Raw genomic sequence first — 15,831 nt, forward strand, 5'->3', positions numbered from 1 at the left:
CCCCCGATACAACTGTCCCTACTTGGTAAGTGGACAGTGCAAACTGCAGGAAAGACTTGGAGACCAATGTCCATGACGCCCGCAACCAGTTCTGTCCATATTCACATGTGAAAGATGGGGTTTAAAAGGCACTGCAGCATTTTTGAGGAGGAATGTGTTGAGGATCGGGTCAAAGCGTAGAAAAGTTGAAAGCCAATTTGCCCAGGACACTACTTTTATCTTCCTTATTCCTTGTAATTGGTTGCCCCCCCCCCCCCCCCCACCTTTTGTAGATATATATATATATATATATATATAATATTTCATCTTCTTTAGACTGACTGTACTTGGATAATGAGTTTATTCTGTTCTAAACAGTTTTGTATTCGTTAAGGTCTCAGACGATGTCTCAAATGTCACCAGAATTGCAAGAAATGTCTCGGGTATCCTGATAAGTGTGTTGTCTGCAGAGAAGGCTTCAGGTAATCTTTACAGAGTACATACCATTGCACTATAACAATAAAGACCCTAAGCAGTTCTTTCCGCTGCTTGACATGACCATTGGCTTTATAGAATTTGACCGTCTAAAGTCTAGCTAATATCCATCACTCAAGACTAGAGAAATGGGGGCTTGCAGAGGTCTAAATCTAATGTTTACGTTATAACACATCACAGCCCCCTGTATATCATTGTCCCTTTACACATCACGGCTCCCCCTTTACACATCACGGCTCCCCCTATACACATCGTGCCCCTTGCAGTCCTAGCCTCCGCTCCTCTTACATCACAGTCCCCCTTTCATTATTCAGCCTCTCCTGCACGGTCCTACCAGGGCAGAGGCACAGCAGCTAGGTGTTCTCTCTATCTGGTCTCCCACCCAGCCGCTGCTATCTTTCTCACAGCGGGCATAGGCAGGAGGGGTCCTGAATCTCATGACAGAGGGCAGGAGCTGCCCAACTTACTACATTAACAATATGCAGCATCTCCCTCCCCGCCCTCCTTGAGGATGATGGCGGCCGGGCAGGAGACCGGAGGAAGAGAGAGAACACCCAGGCAGATAAGTGGCCCAGCCACCACCTGGGCAGGACTATCACTCTGTCTGGACCGCTGTTCGCCATTTAGTGAATATAGAAACCCCAGACGTAGTCATTGTCTACTAGCACTTGCCCCACCTAATACAGTGCCTGCGAAACTGTTTTTATAGTGCATGGGGCACTTGTGCACATATGTCTAAACCCAGCAACATAATGAGGATCCTATAACATTTTTTTTTTTTGCCAAAGCTTTCAGTAGAGTTCATTTGTAGAAGCTTATGTGTTGTGTCCAAATAGGATGTCCTTGGGGCTCTGAGGATATCCAATTTGGTTGAAATGTGTAAGGCAGAGTTTCTTGATGCTGTTGTTATCACATATGCTGCTCGTCGTACAGAAAGCCTTGGGTAATGTACACTATTAGAGATTTCTCTATTTGTGGAGGTTGATTACCAAATGTGACCACCATAAGGAGATGAGGCAGTTGTGAGCCATTCGTTAATCCTGTATGGGGATTGTACCATACGGTACTGTGGTCCAACCTTCTGGTGAGGCTTGGATTTCACTTTGATAGTTACCGAAGTCTCACTCATGATTTACGCACAGTTGCCGCACCGCACACACTGTGGTTGCACATATTTTCTGGTGCAGCGTTGCAGTCTATTATGTGACCTCTGTGACTGTGGAATGCTTATTTGCTGTCAGAATACAAATGCATGGCAGGGGAGATCCCCCTGTCCACATTGATTGTGTGGATGCAGGGGTCTTTAAGGTTTTCTTTGTTCAACAAAACTCAGCATGTATACCCAGCTTTGGTCATCCCTGCTCCTTCAGAGCCTTTCTCCTGTGAGGCCAAGTGTTGAAAGTTTAAGGCTTTTCGTCAGCCCTGGACCAGCTGGAACTTTTGTACAGACAGTTATTCCTAAGGATCTCTTTTTAAATTGTTACTAAACCCAGGACCCTGCATTCACTATATCTGGTCTCCAGCAGTACACAGAACATGGAAATGCAATTATTTTAGTAAATATAAACTGCTAAATACCTTTTCTTATCCAAAGTATATAGCATTCTTGTGACTTTCGGTGTCTAGTAAAGGTTTGTAGGAGGAGTTTTCATTCTCCTCCGACTGTCCTATTAGGGTGCGGGACCCCTGACCTTCTGCCTGGACAGTGCTGTTTGGCCCTGTGCTGATAATATGCACCCCCCCCACCCCCCAAAGTTTAAAAAAATCTGTAGCAATACACACCAAACTAAGAAGGTGTCTAGTTAAAGTTTGTAGAAGGAGTTTTCATTCTCCTCTGACTGCCCTATTGGGTTGCAGGACCCCTGACCTTCTGCCTGGACAGTGCTGTTTGGCCCTGTGCTGATAATATGCACCCCCCCACCCCCAAAGTTTAAAAAAATCTGTAGCAATACTCACCAAACTAAGAAGGTGTCTAGTTAAAGTTTGTAGGAGGAGTTTTCATTCTCCTCTGACTGCCCTATTAGGTTGCAGGACCCCTGACCCTCTGTCTGGAAAGTGCTGATTGGCCCTGTGCTGATCACATGCACCCCCCCTAAAATAATTTTTATTTATTTTTTTATAAAAAACCTGTAGCAATACCAAACCAACCTAAGAATGTGCTGAGTGCCCCCAAGGCTCTGTTCTATCAGAAGATGGATTGGGCACTATGGAAGAAGGGAAGGATCCAGAGAAGATAGGATCAAACAGGCTTTACTCAATGAAAAGGATTAACCCCTTAGGTTCCACAATGAGTATAACAAGCATGCTTTACTGCATATACAGACTGATTTTACTCTTGTGTATTTAGTAAAACGTTGAGACTGAGAAACTTCCCAGTGTTTCCTTTGTTGACCAGTTTTTGTTGGCAAGTTCTCCCTGTTTGGTTGGTTAAATGTTACACCTTTTTGCTTTTTTGTGGCTGAAAGATTCTGTTGGTTTGAACTCCATGTCCTCTGAGGTAGTGACTTGGCTTTGATTCTAGCACTGGTCTGAGGATTAGGTCTTTTTTATTTTATTTCCCAATATCCAAATCTCCTGTAGGCAGCAGCATGTAACCCAATTGTCTAAGAATTTCTGTTTCTAAAAAAAAAAAAAATTTACGATAAGTACAAAACGCCTGTTACATCATTTCTTTTTTGATGTCATAGAGAGTTAGGAAAAATGTCCCCAACTGGGGGTCACTGATGGCAATAAAAGCTGAATTTAACTTTTCTCTATCCAAAATGCATAGAAAAAAATTATAAAATGCTTTTATCAAGTTGGGCATCCATGGCTAGAAGAGAAACGTGACGCCATTTTTATTTATTTTTTTAACCTGGGATTAGGCATCCTAACGTTCCATATTTTGGTTTCATGTTCCTTCTATCATTGTTGGGCGTAGCTTGAGCCCAGCGATTCAAACGTTTGAAGATTTTCCTCCTCCAGATCCAAGATGGTTGTTACTAGCAAAAACACACCAATTATCTAATTACTGTTATGTGAACTTTTAAAAGTCGGTCATCCGTGGGAGTCACTTTTACAGCTGAACATCACATGCTATAGGGCATTTAGCAAGTTTATGCAATGTTCGTATTGCATATAATTATTTTAAAAAAAATATATAAAAACATAAAAAGATTTCTCATTCGTTCATTGACACACAGCCATCTTCATTCAGAACCATAGGGTTATATCACCCCCTACAGGAGTGTAGGGCACTAGGCAGAAAAAAGACTTTGCTATGCCCATGGGCAGTCCTAGGTGATATACACCCCCCTCTCTGCTATAGGCCTTCAGTTTTTTTTTCTGTCTAGTCAGGACTAAGGACCTAGTTCCCTGCTGGGATCTCTTGTCCTGGCAATTATTTTTTTTTTTTTTGTAGTTTTTTTATTTTCCTGGGTTTTTTCAGTGAGATCTACAATCAACTGCTGGGCTGGGCAACGGGCTGGACATTCGATCCAGTGGTCTCCCCAGTCTGGCCAGCTAGCGTGTGCAGACCTCAACTACTCGCTAGGTCGGCCGCGACATAGCCCCACTGGACAGGGGCTGTCCTTGCGAGTTGGACATCTTGCGAGGTCGCATACATCCGGGTCTCTGCTCGAGTCGCAGTGTCCCTCATGGCTGACAGCCCCTCCACTTCGGGGGTGAGGAGGATCTATCTGGAGCGGTGCCTGCTTGGTCCCGGTACAGTGTGTAAATGTCCCCCTCTCCCCTTAGGGGTTTTTGTGGCAGATGCGGGCTCCTCCCCAGGTCGGTCCTGTGGGTCCCCTCTGTCCCTGCACCCTTTTTTCCTGGCCCTGGAGGTCCCTTGGTAACCCTTCTCTCCCCCTCTTTTCTCCATATGTGGTAGTGTGCCTGTAGTGGGTCCTGGGGGGATGGGGTTGAGTACTGGGGGTGCGCGCCACCTAGGTGCTGTGCTTACCGGGGGGGGCACTGAGTCCAGTGCTTGGACTCTCTCTCTCTCTCTCTCTCTCTCTCTCTCTCTCTCTCTCTCTCTCTCTCTCTCTCTCTCTCCTGTTCATATCCTGGAAGGCTACAGGGTTTTACTGCATCTGTTGCCATCTCGTGTAGCATGGCCATTTTGTCGTAGCCGGCATCCTTTTCCTTAGTGCCTGGGACTTCCTTTGGCCCGGGGGCCATGTTTGTGTACCTCGGTGGCCATGATATGGTGGATTTTGACTCGGGTAATGGCGGCCAAGTGTAGTCCAGGACAGTGTTTTTGGCAGGTGGATGCTCCACCTTTTAACCTGCGGCTGACTCCTCTATTTTCTTCTCCATTGGACTACACGTGTGTGTAGGTCTATATCTTAGGCAACAAGCGCTACGCTGGTGGGGGTGGGGAGTCTGGGGGAGCCTTCCTCTCTGCAGGTGGAGTGTCCTGGTCCAGTGTCGGGGGTGTGAGGCTTTTTTTTTTTTCTCCTATGGAGTCTCAGGGGCATGTTTCCCCACCTGACCTCCTGTCAGAGGCTGCAGGTCCCTCTGGGTCCCAGTCATCTGTTGACACACTGACGGCAGCCCTGGAGTCCTTTGTGTCCCGGGTGGAGGTGGCTCTTGGGCGGCGAACTAGCAAGAAGTTTCAGCTGTCTCGGTTGGTGTGGAAGGGGCCCACCCTAAGGGGTCTGCGGCCGCGCTCCTAGATCTTTCGGACAGTGAGTATGATTCCTCTGCCCCAGTGGCTGCGCACGAGAAAGCACTGGTGGATGCACGGATTGCTTCTGTGCGGGAAACGTTAAAAATGGAGGATGCAGCCACGTCTGCGGTGGAGGTGCCGGTCTCCTTTGGCACTCACAAGCCGCCTCATGCCAGAAAAGTGTTCCCTTATCCCTCCCTTTTTGACACATTTGTCTATAAAGAATGGGAGCGTCCAAAACGCCCCTTTGTGATCCAAAAGTGTTTCGCTGTGCGTTATCCCTTTTGAGGAGAGTCTGCTCAAAAAATGGACAACTCTACCTCTGGTGGATCCCCTGGTTTCTCGGGGAACAAAACCACTATGGTTCCGGTTGAGGACTCTCCGGCCTTTGAAGACCTGACTGACAGGAAGGCAGAGTCTCTGAGCCACAGTATGTTCTCTATTGCGAGTTTGGCGCTTCAGCTGGTTTTGGATATTGCTCTGGTGTCGCAAACGCTGACAGAATGGGCAAAGCTGTTGTGCCGTGACCTGGAAGGAGACCAGTTTCCTCCTGCCTTCACAGAATTAGCAGATCAACTGGTCCAGGGGCTGCAGTTTGTCTGTGATGCCTCTTTGGACGCAGCTCTCTTGCTTTATAAACTATCTGTTTCAGCAGTAGGGTATTGTGGCTGTAGTGTTGAACTGCCGACCAAGCCTCTAAAAAGGCCCTAGCTGATCTACCCTTTCAAGGCGATCGTTTTGGGCCATTATGGATGATCTCATTAAGAGTGCCACAGAGGGGAAGAGTACTTTTCTTTTCCACAGTCAAAGGGGAAGGAGTCAAGTCGCAAGTGTGGCCCTTTCTTCTCGGCACAGGTGTTTTTTTTTTTTTTTGTTTTTTTTTTTATCTCTCAGGGTCCACGGACAGGCTCAGTCTTTCATGTCCCAAGCGACTCTGATCGGGCAAACCGAGAGCGGGCTTCTCCAGACCCCCAGATAAGGCTCCTTTTGGCATGAAGAGGCGCCCTCACTCGCAGTCTGGGTGGGGGGACATCATCGCTGGTTTTCGGGCCCATGAACCTCTCTGATAAACAAGTGGGTCTGCAGTTATTAGTTAAAAACTCTAGTTCCATACTTGTCCCCCAAGCAGATTTTTTCTGTCCAATCTGCATCGAACTGCTTGTTAGCCCCCTGGGGTGTGGGGCAAGCCTGCTGCTCCAAGGGGTAATTTTCCCGGTTCCAGTGTCGGAACGTTTCCAGGGCTTTTATTCAAACCTAAAAAAGAAGGGTACGGACGTCTGATTCTGGACCTCAAGGCCCTGAACCGCTATGTGCTGGTGCGGAAGTTCAGAATGCAGTCCATTAGCTTCATGGTGGCATCACTTCATCAGGGAGACTTTCTTGCCTCCATCAACATCAAGGATACCTACCTGCACATTATGATTTGTGTACAGCGCCAGCGGTTCCTATGTTTTGCTGTGGGAGAGGAGCATTATCAGTTTTGCAGCCTTACCCTTTGGTCTTGCCTCCAATCCTCGGGTCTTCACCAAAGTGTTGGCCCCGGTTCTGGCGCTGCTGCACCAGCGGGAATTGCTGTTCTAGGCTACCTGGACAACCTTCTGTTGCAAGCAAAGTCCCCAGCGGCCCTGAGGGGCTACGTGGAGATCACTGTTCAGACTGGCAGATTTTGAGTGGCAAAATGCACTGACTGGGCAAGGAGGGCATGAATCGGAGAGGCAGCACAAACACCTAAGGTAACCCTGGAGGAACTGCAGAGTTCCACAGCAGACACTGGAGTATCTGTACATAGGATGACGATAAGCTGTATGCTCCATAGAGTTGAGCTTTATGGCAGAGTGGCCAGAAGAAAGCCATTACTTTCAGCAAAAAACAAAATGGCACATTTTGAGTTTGTGAATAGGCATGTGGGAAACTCCCAAAATATATGGAGGCCGGTGCTCTGGTCTGATGAACTTAAAATTTACTTTTTGGCCATCAAAGAAAACACTGTCTGGCACAAATAGTTGCCACCTCATCCCTTTAAATCTGAATACACATTAATTGCACAGGTTCTGTGGCTGATTAAGGTGATAATTAAACTCTTGGTGCATAATCTGCATTAAATTAGCCTCAGAACCGGTGTAATTCATGTGTGTTCGGGTTTAAAGGTTTGAGGTGGCCACCCTAGACGCAAACCACACACATTAAATCACCCAAAGAACACCATCCCCACAGTGAAACATGGTGGTGGCAGCAACATGTTGGTTTTCAGCAGTCGGGACTGGGAAACTGGTCAGAGTTGAGGGAAAGATGGATGGTGCTAAATACAGGGATATTCTTGAGCAAAACCTGTCCCACTCTGTGTGTGATTTGAGGCTAGGATGGAGGTTCACCTTCCAGCAGGACAATGACCCCAAACACACTGCTAAAGCAACACTTGAATGTTTTAATTAGAAACACGTAAATGTGTTGGAATGGCCAATCAAAGCCCAGACCTCAATCCAATAGAAAATCTGTGGTCAGACTTAGATTTCTGTTTACAAGCGCAAACCATCCAAATTGAAGGAGCTGGAACAGTTTTGCAAGGAGGAATGGGCAAAAATCCCAGTGGTAAGATGTAGCAAGCTCAGAGAGACTTATTCACAGCAACTTGGAGCTGTAATAGCCGCAAAAGGCGGCTCTACAAAGTATTGACTTTAGGGGGTGAATAGTTATGCACAATAAAAATGAAAAATTTAAAATAAATCTTCAAAGTTGTGGGCATGTTCTGTAAATTGACGCAAATCTTCAAACAATCCAGGTTATGAGGCAAGAAAACACGAAAAATCTCAAGGGGGGGTTAATACTTTTTTTAGAATTTTAATGTTTTCTGGATAATTTGTACAAACTAGGTTATCCTACAGAATGTAACAAATAACGCTTATATTGGATGAATGGTAAATACATTGTGTGGTTCATCTGATAATAATTTGTACTCTTAGCAGTCAATTTTGATCTTGGCACATGTAATATATAAGATGTTCTGAATTTCTCCCATGGAGGACAAGTTCAGAAGTTCATAGCTGTGTAGGCTAATAATCTGCCAAGTAGATTTTGTAATTAATGAGGATGATATTTAAATTTAGCAAAACACGACCTGGAGTCATCGGACCGTATTTCAAAGCCAGTTCAGTCTTCATCCAGCAGGATGTAGGCTGTCAGCTGTATGTCATTTCCTCCATTGTGCCGACTAATTACCACACCTGAGCTTGGTGAACTTATCCTTCTACATTTTGCCCTGAAGACCTGATGAGATGAAGTAAATGCCTGGGGGGAGGAGGCGGGATGCTTAGTCAGTGGCAGCTGCCGCTCCATTTGTGGGGGAGGGGGGGCGGCAGTCTGACCTGACCACGAACACTCCCAACCCCCATTGCTCCAGCCCCCCCCCCCACTTAACTCTTCAGATGTACATGGCACACTCGCCTCTCCTCTGCAGTACTCAGCTGGTTGGGGATACTCTGCCTCCTGCCACATCCGATCCTACGCAGACCGGGCACCCCGAGATTAGCACACACAGCCCGCTCTCCTGCCCTGATCGCTGACCCGGATCCGATCCCTGATGGGTGACAGCATGAGCAGGTGTCTGGGTACAGCCTCTGAGCAGTGTGTCTGGCGCTCACAGCCCGCACTAGTCTCTCATCGTCACTCCGATCACATCGTCCCCCTGGAGCGGCGCTGTTTTGATAGCTCAGAAAGAAAGGAGGCGGCAAGGCTGAGAGCAGTGTTTTCTCAGAGAGCACCGACTGCATCTCGGTGGCCATGTGTCTCCTTCCTCCTCAACCAATAGGCTCTCTTCTTCTTTTGGCCAATCGGGACCCGGGTCTCAGGACCCACTTCCTGATTGGCCGGGAGGCGAAATGGTGTGGCAATAGCAAATATTCATTCACTATTGTCGCACAACAGGGTGAGCACTGCGCCTCACGAGCCCACCCTTTTTTAAAGGAAATTAGAGCCTCAGAATTTAGGTAGGGAAATTTGGACACCTTCAAAATACAGATCACTAGGGGAGACAACACCTTAACTCACAAAAAATGTGTTTAGAGTTTGAGAGGGAGTACACAAACACAATAAGTGGAAATATAATTCCCCATTAATATATTTAAAAGACAATGATTTTTTTTCCACCAGGTAGAAGCACTATAGGAGGGAAATGGGTAAAAAAAAAGATAATATACAATTACGACACATAATTAAAGAGGGGGAAAATGAAAACACTAGAAATGTTACAGAAAGGAAAAAGATTGGATGGATTTAGATGAGTGGCGGTATCTGCAGCTTAGACATTTCGTCTTAAGGCTACCACAACCGCTTAGAGATGGAGAAAATTTGACTGCTTTTGAGCGGATATGTGAGGGGAAAACCTCAAGGGCAGGTATTGCCCAGTTTTATAGGGTTTTAAGACGGGAATGTGAAGCGGAGATACCAACATTTATAAAAAAAAAAAATGGGAAGAATTAGGACCACGGGGTGAGAACCAAAATATAGAAAAAATATTGAAGATGGTACATAGATCCACGGAAAATAGTAAGATGATAGAAATTATAAATCTTTAGTTAGATGGTACTGGACACCAGATATAATGGCAAAGTATCAGGAGGGACAATCTGGGAAATGTTGGAGGAAGTGTGGACAAACGGGGAGTATGGCACATATACGCCACAGGGGTGTAGTGGTTAGCTCTTTCACCTAGCAGTTAGAAGGGTCACTGGTTCGAATCCCAACCACGACACTACCTGCCTGGAGTTTGCATGTTTTCCCTGTGCCTGCGTGGGTTTCCTCCGGGTATTCCGGTTTCCTCCCACACTCCAAAGACATGCTGGTAGGTTAATTGGTTCCTGTCTAAATTGTCCCTAGTATGTATGAATGTGAGTTAGGGACCTTATATTGTAAGCTCCTTGAGGGTAGGGACTGATGTGAATGTACAATGTATATGTAAAGCGCTGCGTAAATTGACGGCGCTATATAAGTACCTGAAATAAATAAATAAATAAATGGTGGTATTGTCCCAGAATTAAAGAATTTTGGAGAGAAATAATAAGATATATCAAAGTAATAAATAAAACCCAGCTACCAGAAAATCCATGGTTATGTCTCTTCCACGCAGTAGATACCCCAATTAAGGAGTACAGAAATTCCCTTACAAGCTCATTGATAAAACGCGGCAAAGAGCCTGATTCCAAGAAAATGGAAAGAAATAGAAGCACCCAAAGTAAGGGAGTGGCTAGGAAAAGTAGAAGAAATATATAGAATTGAAGGACTTGGAATGGAGGAGGAGAGGGGAAGTAAAAGATTCTATGTGAAATGGAAGTGCTGGAAAATCTTTAAACAATCTAGGATTTATAGCGAGGCAATGGGTCTGTGGGGGGGTGGGGAGGAGATGTTTTGGAAGAAATGGAGAGGCAAAGGGAGAAAATTAGGACAATGTGAAATATGAAGGGTATGAATGTATTTTGGATCCTATGTTCTCCTTTATTATTTGGTTTGGATTTGTACTTAAAATAAGTGGAAAATTTAAATAAAGAATAAAAAAATATATATATATATATATTTAAAAAAACTCTTTATTGGAATCCATGTGTCCGGCACCCTGCGTCCACAAGTATATTTCCACTTTTGCAGTCAAATTTGAGAAAACTGTTAAGCATTTCTTCTCGCACAGCTTTCCTAAAAATAATTAAAAACAAAAAAATTTCTAGTTGCTTCTTTGCAGCAGGCTAGTGCCATCTTTAATATTGATTGGACCCTGGGCAAACTTTTTCTTGGGGCCCCCTCCCCCTATGCAATTTTGCGCTCCACCTGCTCTGAGACATACAATAAATAGCAGCTAGACTTGAAATCAGATCAGGCAACTGTTGTGATTGGCTGCCAAAGGTTACAGTGTATCATTACTGCCCACTGACTGGCTGCTAGAGGTTACAGCACACATTATGGCTCACTGATTATTTGCTAGAGGTTACAGCACATGCCTTCTGCTTGTTTGGTTGCTAGAGGTTACTGTACATCAATACTGCTCAATCGTTGGTTACTAGACATCCTTACCACTCACTAATTGGTTCCTAGAGGTTACTGCTCATTATTACTCATTATTACTTCTCACTGATTGGTTGCTAGAAGTTACTGCATATCCTTACCACTCAATGATTGGAAGAGGTTAGTGCGCATCCTTACTGCTCATGGATTGGTTGTTAAGGGTTATAGACCATTATCTCCTCACTGCCTGCACACCACCTCCAATGACCACCAATGTTAAGGGATATTTACGCTGACCACCAATATAAACGGGGATTTAAATTGACCACCAGTCTAAGGGAAATTCTGCACTTGCCACCAATGTAAAGGGAAATGTACACTGATCAACAATGTAATGAAGAATTTACACTTGCAACCAATGTAATGGGGGATTTTACATCAACAACCAATAAAGGGAGATTGCACTCACCGCCAATTTAAAGGGGCTTCTACATGAACCACTAATGTAAGGAAGGATTCAAAACTGACCAGAAATGCAAATTGGATTTTTTTTTACCGATTACCAATATAAAGAGGAGTTTCTACACTGGCCACCAATGTAATGGAGATTTACACTGACAACAAATGTAATAGGAGCATTCACAATAACCACCAATATAAGAAGGGATTTGCACTGACCACCAATGTAAGGGGGACCTTTACACTGGCCACTAGTGTGAATGAAAAGATTGTACACCAAGCCTCAATGTAATGAGAAGATTTACACTAACCACCAATGCGAGTGAGACATTTAGCCTGCGTTCATATTTGTGTGTTGGCAACGCATGCAAAATCGCTTTCCTGACACCACAGAAATGTGCTGCCCTTTAGCAGATACACAACAGTGCCATTAATTGTTAATTGATACCCTCACGCATCTGCTGAGATGTACGTATTCACATGCACCAAAATTCAGGGTGCTGTGGCACCATGTTATTTTGAAAAAGGGTTCCACCTCCAATTTGCTTACCTTTGCAGAACAGGCTTAATGACCACAGTTGTAGGCAAGACTTTCAAGCATGTCCCTTTATCTCCCCAGTGGGCAGCATTCAACAGAAGTGATGGTGAATATGACCTCAGGGGGCCATGATATACATATGAATGCTGCCTCTGTTTACAGATCAATGCCGATGGTCCACAGCTATTTACATAGACATCATTTACATATCAATGCAGGGGACTAAAACTTCAAGGGAATTTTTAAACTGGGATAGTTGACAAGTATGAAGCGCCCGCTTGGGGCCCAGGGCAGCTGCCCCTATTTGCCCTGTCTTAAAAACGGTCCTGGAGCAGGCCTTTGAGCAAGACAGCGGACTACTCTGAACCTTTCTAAAATGATAGTGGAGTGACAAATTGGACGCAGACTTGTGTGTTTCCCTCGTTGACACACAATGCAGAATCTAAGCATTGAGATATTCACCCTTTGTTAGGGCAGACCGTGTTCATTAAAGAAAACATGAATTCCCTACCCCCTCAAAGCAGTATTAAACCCAAAAAACAAAAATGTATTATTGTAGCTTGTCGGTTCTTACTGTAGATATGGTGGCTGCATTATATATATATTTTTATATATTTTTTTATTTTTTTGCACATGGATCAAATCACCCAAAAAAATCTTACTCAGATATGACATATTTAATTGTATATCTCAGTTTTTATACTTTGGAGCTCACCGCAGGGTTGGCATCATCCTAGCTGACCAGTAGGATGAAAGCGGCTAGTTTCTTTTCTGCATGTTGTCTAATTAGCATCGGTAGAATTTTGATGATCAAAATCTTCAAGTACTCCCAACTGTGTCAAGTTATGAATTATCTACCTGAAATGTTAATGGTCTTGGCTGCTTTGTGTAGAGACCAAACACGGGTGATTTATGCCTGGCAGAACAGTCGTAAGAAGATGTAACCAGAAATAAAATTTAAAAAATGAAAAAAATTTTGTTTAAAAAATAAAGAAAAAAGAAATGTCAATGATTTGACACACAGTGATTTAGCAAATTAAATGTCATTCAGCGAGGGTTAATATCTACTTTAATTATCTACATAAGTACCATCCCTTTTCCCATGGTACTGACTGAGTAAAATTCCAGTGTTCCTGATATCATACGGTATTAAAGTAGATGGTTTGAGTGTAGAAAAGTGCAAAGCTTGACAGGAAGCAGGTGGTTATCCTTTAAAAAAATGTTGCAAAAAACCGAACAATAATTAATAGGAGAGAGGAGTTGGCATAACAGTTAAACGTAAGAAGTCTTGTGGATGGAAGAATTAAGCCAAAAAAGTAACTTGATGGGGTAATATCCAAATCTCAGGTAAAGCCTAGTGCACAGTTAATAAGTAAAAGAGGGGCGCCTCCATCTTATTTTTATTTTTTTTAGAAAAATTATTTATACTAAGAAATTACTACACTATAAGAGATGAGCCACCATGTAAAAAAAAGTTTGGGGTTTGATTATTTATTTTTTTCTGAATCATACTTGGGTGGATGCAGCATCAGTCCGATGCTACACGCGCCCCCCCCCCCCCCCCCCCAATGAACTGAGTGCTCAAACACCGCCAATCGATCGGTTCTTAGGATGCAGCATCAGTCTGATACATCCATCCCCTGCTGGCTCGAACACAGAGAACTGGGCGATCAAAGACTGCCGATCAATCGGAACTCAGGATGCAGCATCAGTCAACCCTGACTGATCTTGTCCCTGATGACTAACTCTGCTTCACTCCATTCTCGCAGACATTCAAGGCTGGCTAATTTAAATTCATTTTTGGGAGGTTCTGATAGTATGTGTTTAAGTTAAACAGACCCTGTCATTAACTAAAATTGCAGGTAAAACCACTTGAAAATCATTTTTTTAAGCTTTTTATTGATTTTGCAATGTAAGTATGATGTTTACATGTGCATCTACAGTCGGGAAATGTAACCTACAATGCTATGAAAAAGTATTTGCCCCTTCCTGATTTTTTTTTTATTTTGTTTCAATTTGTTACATTCAAATGATTCAGATCCTCAAACAAATTTTAATATTACACAAAGATAATCTGAGTAAATACAAAATGCAGTTTTTCCCGTTCAAAATTTTTTATTTTATGTTAAAATAAATTACATGTACAGAATATAAGACAAATTATGTGATACCAGAAATAAAAAGTAAACATATTGAAGTACGGATGATACAAAGCAAAGAAGAATTTCAAGATATTCTCGTGGGAATGACAATAAATGGCCTTATATATTTTAGAATTTGAAAACATTCTTATAGCTGAGTTTTAAACATTTTAATCCCATTTTAATCCCAAGAAAATATAAATATGTCTAAAAGAAAATATATGATTTTAAAGTTTTGACCATAACTTCTAAAGTATGTTTATAGTAAGTATTATATAGTAAGGGAAGAACATAAAAGGTATATAGGAGGGGAAGGGGAGGGAATAATTCTCCGGAGGAGGTTTTATATATCATCTAATGTTGTAATTCTATAAAAAATCTTAATCACCATAACAATAAAACTCGGTTGTCAATATTATCTGACGTATAATATTTAATCCAGGGTTTCCATATGATATCAAACTTTGTCATCTGGTTTTTATCTATAGCGTCCATTTTAGCATGGATGAAAGATTGATTCATTCTACGTTTGGTTTCTGCAATATTCACCACATCTGTTTTCCACGCATTGGCTATAGTCTGCTTTGCGGCTATCAGGAGTGTAAGAACTAATTTGAATTGTTTCTGATTCAGAAAGGCTGGTTTTAATTTAAGGAGAGCTATAATTGGGTCTGGAAAAATTGGACGATCAAAAAATTTTGTAATTATCAGAAAGATCTTTTTCCAAAATGATTGTACAATTGAGCAATGCCACCAGGTATGTACAGTGGTGTGAAAAAGTGTTTGCCCCCTTCCTCATTTCCTGTTCCTTTGCATGATGTGTAGCTTTTAAGGATCTTCTGGTGGACCTTACTGTGTCAAGCAGCTCCTATTTAAGTGATGCCTTGATTGTGAACAGGTGTGGCAATAATCAGGCCTGGGTGTGGCTAGAGAAATTGAACTCAGGTGTGGACAACCACAGTTATAGTATGTTTTAACAAGGGGGGCAATCACTTTTTCACACAGGGCCATGATGGTTTGGATTTTTTTTCACCTTTAATAATAAACACCTTCATTTACAAATTGCATTTTGTGTTTACTTGTGTTGTCCTTGACTATTGTTTAAATTGGTTTGATGTTCCGAAACATGCTTGGTTGCAGTTGTTGCTGCTAAGGGTGGCCCAACCAGTTATTAGGTTTAGGGGGCAATCACTTTTTCACACAGGGCCATGATGGTTTGGATTTTTTTTCACCTTTAATAATAAACACCTTCATTTACAAATTGCATTTTGTGTTTACTTGTGTTGTCCTTGACTATTGTTTAAATTGGTTTGATGTTCCGAAACACTTAAGTGTGACAAACATGCAAAGGAACAGGAAATGAGGAAGGGGGCAAACACTTTTTCACACCACTGTATATAGGTACCTTTTTCTGGACAGCCACGAAAGCAGAGGCCAGTGTTGTCTGTTGAGAATTTGCCGATTCTTGCAGGAACCAAATACCAGCGTGTGAGAACTTTATATGATGATTCAGACGCCAATATATTTATAGAGGAAGATTTTGTGAGGCCAAAATGCAGTTTTTAAATGATTTAATTTATTAA

The 15,831-nt window shown here is 43.1% G+C and overlaps 1 protein-coding gene across 2 annotated transcripts in view; it reads left to right on the forward strand.

The window, feature by feature from the left end:
• Nucleotides 1-15,831, forward strand: part of PCSK6 (proprotein convertase subtilisin/kexin type 6) — a 357,311-nt gene that overhangs the window by 302,000 nt on the left and 39,480 nt on the right. For both annotated transcript variants that reach the window (XM_077473028.1, XM_077473027.1), the window contains exon 17: nucleotides 374-461. In XM_077473028.1, coding sequence (XP_077329154.1) covers nucleotides 374-461 — 88 coding nt within the window. The remainder of the gene's footprint in view (nucleotides 1-373; nucleotides 462-15,831) is intronic.

Source organism: Lithobates pipiens, unplaced genomic scaffold, assembly GCF_037356315.1.
Source record: "Lithobates pipiens isolate NorthernLeopardFrog02 unplaced genomic scaffold, aLitPip1_a1.2 Scaffold_8, whole genome shotgun sequence".
NCBI classification, from domain to species: Eukaryota; Metazoa; Chordata; class Amphibia; order Anura; family Ranidae; genus Lithobates; species Lithobates pipiens.